This window comes from Eulemur rufifrons, chromosome 11 (genome assembly GCF_041146395.1).
Source record: "Eulemur rufifrons isolate Redbay chromosome 11, OSU_ERuf_1, whole genome shotgun sequence".
Taxonomy (NCBI): domain Eukaryota; kingdom Metazoa; phylum Chordata; class Mammalia; order Primates; family Lemuridae; genus Eulemur; species Eulemur rufifrons.
In genome coordinates this window covers 162,925-168,578 of record NC_090993.1, presented here as the reverse complement: position 1 = coordinate 168,578, position 5,654 = coordinate 162,925, and the positions used below count along the sequence as shown (strand labels likewise).

The 5,654-nt window shown below is 60.1% G+C and overlaps 1 protein-coding gene across 1 annotated transcript; it reads right to left on the bottom strand.

The window, feature by feature from the left end:
• Window positions 1–230: 230 nt before the first annotated feature.
• Window positions 231–5,269, bottom strand: HLX (H2.0 like homeobox). The gene is made up of 4 exons (XM_069484587.1): window positions 4,692–5,269; window positions 3,760–3,939; window positions 2,859–3,043; window positions 231–1,020 (listed from the first exon to the last, which is right to left on the bottom strand). The coding sequence occupies exons 1-4, from the start codon at window positions 5,266–5,268 to the stop codon at window positions 553–555; spliced, it is 1,410 nt and encodes a 469-aa protein (XP_069340688.1). The 5' UTR covers window position 5,269; the 3' UTR covers window positions 231–552.
• Between the last annotated feature and the right edge of the window lie 385 nt (window positions 5,270–5,654).

Sequence of the window (5,654 nt, the reverse complement as noted above, 5' to 3'; positions counted from 1 at the left end):
CGCCGCCGCCAATCCCTGCGGCAAGGTGGCTCCGAGGCTGAGCCACTTTCCCCCAAAGCTCTCGCCTCCCACCTTCAGCTCCTGTTCCGCAGGGCTCCGGGGCTACGGTCCCAGGCTGGAGATCTTGAGCCACAACGATGAATCCAAACGCATCACCCCCAGCAAGGCAAGCGGCCTTTACAAACTGTAATAAACATTTTATTTACAAGTTTAAGGCCTCCTAAGTGCAGCGCCCCTTTGCGCCAGGACCCCAAGCGCCGGGAGGCATGGTTTCCTCTAACACTTCGCAGCGCAGGCGGAGCTGCTTGTATCCAGGGGAAAAGTGTTCGACTGGCCACGGGAGCCTTTGGCAAAGGGACAGAGTCCCCTCCGCCCTGGGCCGCATGGGCTGCAGCCAGCCAGGGCATCGAGGGGCGAGGGGGACCGTGTGAACGTCGGGAAAGACCTTCCCCGCTGCGTCCCCGGCCCTGGCGCAGCCGCCAAAATAGGCAAAAAATCCACGGCGAACAGGAGGCTGCACGCGGGGCCGGGGCTCCTCCGCCCTAGTCCAGCCTATACGCCGCCCAGCGGGGCTGGCGCGGGCTCGGGGCTCCTGGGAGCGCTCAGGGCTGCGGGCTGGGGCGCGGGGAGCAGCTCCGAGGCGCCGCCGCTGCTGCCGAGGCTGCTGGCGCTGCCGAAGCTGAAACCGCCGCCGCCGCCGCCGCTCCCTCCACTCCCGCCGCTGCCGGCGATGAGGACGCCGCTGGCCGAGGCCTTAATGACTGTTGTTTGGTGCGGAGGCCGCTCGGCCCCCTCAGTCCGCTCCGTGTCGCTAGGGGCCATGTCCAGGGACTCGGAGTCGCTGCTCTCGCTCTCGGCCTCGCCTTCGGAGCGGCTGGGGCTCCTCTCATCCCGTTCACCATCCGCAGCCGGGGCTCCGCCCGGAGGCTTCTCGCCGGCCTCCTTGTCCTTGTCCTTTTGGGCCTGGGCCTCCTTGGAGTGCCGCCACTTCATCCTCCGGTTCTGGAACCACACTTTGACCTGGGCCGCGCAGCGCGGGAGACGAGAAGGGACCCCGAGGTGAGGTGAAACGCAGGCTCGTCCTGATCCGAGTGGTGGCACCCACAACCCACCACCCAAGGGGGGAAAACACCACTTACCATTCCCCAGGCCTCCACCAGGGGCCAGGCCCTGTGCTAGGTGTGGGGGCCGAGGGGAACAACAGGGCCAGGGACCCTCACCTGGGGAACCCACTAAGGCGTTCCCAACATGTGGCTGTCCCACCTCGCACCTGAAATGTCCTGGGTGCTTGTTGGGAAGGCAGATTCCTGCACCCCACCCCCAACCTCTCTCTCATCTAAATCGAAATGTCTTCACCTCACTGGAGTCAGGCCCCTCATGAGACTCTGATTAAAGCTAAGAACTCCTGGCCCAGAAAAATGCACATATGGCCCAAGGCTTTGCACACAATTCCAAGGGTTTGCTGAGCCAACGTTAGGAATTCCTGCTCTAAGTTGGCCCTCGCCTCTACTGCCAATACCCAAACCAAGCCATCCATACAAAAGCAATTCTTTTTAAAACAGAAACTGCAGAAAGCAGAAAGGGGAAAAGGGGCTCAAAGTTAATCCCAGTGGAGTGGAGGTATTGCTGGACTTTCAGCAGGAGAACATTTCCTTGGCATGTTTGTACTCAGGAGCTGATAAGGACCCTGCCCTGCCAGCGGTAAACTAATTCTCCTGGAGGCTGAGAAAATGCTGGAATTAAATGTGTGCAACGTAGAGGAAAGAGGTAGAGATGGGGCAGAGAATCTACATAAATATATATGATCCCCTGGGAGACCCAACACACTCACACAAGTTCCAGCTTCCCTTTTAAAAATAACATCCACAGCTGGTGGAAACCGGCTGGGCTCCTCCTCTGTGTGTGTGTGTGTGTGTGTGTGTGTGTAAGAGTTGTGTAATGGAGGACAGAGAGACAGCAGAGACAGCCATCAGGGGACCAGTGAGCTCAGAACCAGAAGTCTGCCTGCCGCTGGCTTTGGCCCTGCTGGGGACGGTCAGCGCCAGGCAGCGAGGGCCACTGCTGTGGGGAGTGGAACATCGGGGCGTCTTCTACAGTCAAAGCTTAAAGGGAGGAATGCAGTTCTTGAATTTAAGAAAAAGGGAAAAAATCAGGCACACTAGATTTCCTATTGTCTTGAAAAAAAAATCAAATAAGCAGAACCTGCTGAAATGCCCTGAGCATTCTAAGAAAAAATTTTTTTTCTTTCTTTCCCTGCCCCCCTTCCCTGCTCCGGAAGATTTTCTTCAGAGCCTAAGCGTTGGAACATCCTACTGGCTGTGGCCGCTCCAAGCGGACTCCCCGCCCTACTAGAGCTAAGCAATTTCGTTTGAAATGATATTTTCACTTCCTCACAACTGGGGATTTCACAATCCAGCAGCAGCAGCAGCAGGAGGAGGGAGGGAAGGAGGGAAAAAAAAACCCCAACAATAATCTCTTGCCTTTGTTTTGTTTTTTTTATCTTTTCTGAAATAAACTGCCTCCTACAGCTAATTGCACTACAGTTGAGCACATAATTATTTTCTCCCGCGGCCTATCTGCTTTCTCGGAGGTTCTTCGGTTTGTCCGCCAAAATAAACAAGCAGTGCTTGTTGACATCCATCTTCAGGGATGTGCTATTCTCCCTGTCCTGCTCCCTCACCCCCACCCCCACGCTTCTCTTCTGCTGCCTCAAGTTTTGAAGCCTCATGAAATTCAAGACCTCGAGTTTGGACCGCAGGAGGCGAGTGGGCAGTGGCCGGCGAGGATGTAGCCTCCCGGGGAAGGCCAGGCCGCGGCCTGCCCGAGGGCGCCCTGCGCTGGAGGACGAGCTGGCTCACCTGAGCGTCAGTGAGGCCCAGCATCGCCGCCAGCTGCTTTCGGTCCGGCTTGGTCACGTACTTCTGGATCTCAAACCTTTTCTCCAGGCCTTTCCTCTGCAGGTTGGAGAAGACAGCGCGGGACCACGAGCGCTTCCTCTTGTACGTCTGCGGCATGGTGTCCTTGGTGAGCACAGCATAGGGCCCTGTCACCAGGAGGGAGAGAGGGAAGAGAGACCAGAGGGCCGCGTTAGAGCCCAGGGCCCAGCCCGCGGCCTGCAGGCCTGGCTCACTGCGCTGCTTCAAACTGATTTGTGTGAACAGCTGGCTCCACCCTCATCGCAAGCCCTTCACGCACACAAGAATGGCCTCTCCGAGGAAAAATTTTACAGCTAAGATTTAGCGGGCAGGCTTAAAGTGCAGAGTGGAGACGCCGGTCGGTTAATGCAAAGGAAAAATAAAAACCTGATGCGTGACAATTAGGCATGCGAAAAGAAGGCGAATACGGCCCTCTGGTCTGAATGATCTACAGATGACGGCGCGTGTTGTGTATGTGTGTGTGTGTGTGTGTGTGTGTCTATGCACGCAGACTTAGCCCCGAAAGCCTTTGAGGTCACCCCCAAAAGTGTGTATGTCAAAAGACAACAGCTCTTGGTGGCCCGTGTTCAAACCGCCCTCCGGGTGCAAAGGTAGGGAAAACACTCCGTCCTCCCACGCGCACACTTTCCCGGCCCCCCAGGCGGCCCCCATCCCTTTCCCAGGCGAACCATCCGGAGCCAGCACTAGCTTCCTTGAGAAATCTTTCGGTTTCTCTCTCCTGACTTCGTAGCCTCCAGCCCCAACGGCAGATTGCGACACCGCCGCCGCCCCCTGAGGAGCCAGTCTGGAGATAAGTGGGGCGCTACCCCGAAAGCCTCCGTACCTGGAAACGTGTCTTGGAACTGGTGCTGGACTGAGTTTCTCGGGTTCGAGCTTAAGGGACTCAGGATGGCAGAAGCCTCGTTAATGGGATCCAGAGCCGCAAAGAACTGGCCGGCCGAGGGCTGCAGGCCGGGGAGGTGCACCCCCGCGGGCCGCCCGCCGGTTAGCAGGGACGTGAGGTCTGGGGTCGGGGGAGAAGAAAAGCGGGTTACACCTCGGGCAAACGCGCACTCTCTCGGGGGGTTGGTTCCCCCCCATCCCCTGGCCTTGGATTCCTTCGTCCTGAGTGAAGTCAGGAGAGACCCCGGTGTCTGCGCTGACACCTCCCCCGCCAGTGGCCAAGGGCGACCGCGGAAAGTTCCCCTGCGCGTCTCGCACGCCACGTCCACGCATAGAGCGAGGAAGGGCTTTCCATAAATCGGCCTGAGACCGTCACTTTCCGGTGCCTGCCACGAATTCCACCGACCCCGAACCTCCAGCCCTGGGCGCCCCCACTCTGCTCTCTCCTCTTGGGAGTTTGGACCCTCAATTTTATCTCCGTTTCTTGGGAGAAATTTTGCTAGAAATCAGATAAATGAAGGGGAACGTTTTCCCAAAAGGGCTTTCCCTATCAGAAAATACAGTTCTCTCTTCAAATATGTGGTTCGAGAGACAGATTATAGTCATTTTAGCCAATATTTACAACCATTTTAATTACTATCGATCCTGTGGCGTTTGTTTTTAAAGCCTCCCTGGAGCCGTCTGTTTTTACGCAGAGCAGGTGTTTTTAGACCCCAGGTTTCATAGTTTCTTATCATTTGTTTCCTTCTTCCCAGTTTTACAGATCAGGCCTTACTTGTAAAACTACTCAAGGGCACCCCAAACCCGCCCGGGATCGGGGAGCGCGTCGGGGCTGTGGTCAGAGAGGCCTGCAGCCTCCCGCCCAAGACCTACCTCGCAGCGTGTTGCCTTCCTTGACTTTCGGGTCAAATTCCGCAGATAAAATGCGGTCGATTCCGAATTTGAGGTCCTTGCTGGAGGGGGCCGGGGCGGAGCCGCTGGGGTGGGGGTTCGGGCCCGCGCGCGTCCCCGGGGTCGGGGGCTGCAGGGCGCCGGCCCGGGGCTGCTGCGGGGGCTGCGGCGGCGGCGGCTGCTGCGGGGGGTGGCGGTGGTGGTAGGCGGCCGAGAGCGGGGACAGGCGCTGCGGGAAGCCGCCGGGGACCTCCGAGGGCGCCACCACCGGGGTGGGCCGCAGCGGGGACCTGGCGGCCGCTTGGAAAGAGGCGTGCGGGTGCACGGAGCCCAAGTGCGCCGTGAGCGCGGCGGCCGAGGCCCCCGCCAGGCCCTCCGGGGCCGCCCCCGGCTCCCCGGCGCCGGCGTGCAGGATGTCCGCGATGCAGAAGGACGGCTTCTTGCCGGCGGCGGGGTCCAGCGCGAAGGCGCAGCCGCCCGGGCCGGCCGGGGAGCAGTAGGCGGCCGACCAGAGGCCGAGGTTGGAGGCGTAGAAGGGAGCCAGCCCCGCCGCGAACATCCCGGCCGGGCCGGGGGGCGGGCCGCGCCGGGCCCCGAGGCCGCCCCCGCCGAGCGCGGGCCGCTTCCGCTCCTCCGCCCGCGCCGAGGCCGCCGCCGCCGCCGAGGGAGACGCGAGCGCCGGTCCCCGCGGGCGCCGCCCCGGTCCGGCCGGGATGTCCGCGCCGAGGGGCGCCGGGCGGGCGGGGGCGCGGGCGGCCGCGGCCGGGACCGGCAGAAACTCCCGGACGGCGGAGCCCCGGGAGCTAAATTTAAAACGACAACAATAATAATCCGTTAGTTAAAAAAAAGGAATAGGAGGAAAAAAAAAACTCCTCGCTAAAAACTCCCAAAGTTTTGGCAGGAGCTTCCCAGTCAGGCCCGGGGTAGGGCCTCGATCTGGGCGCT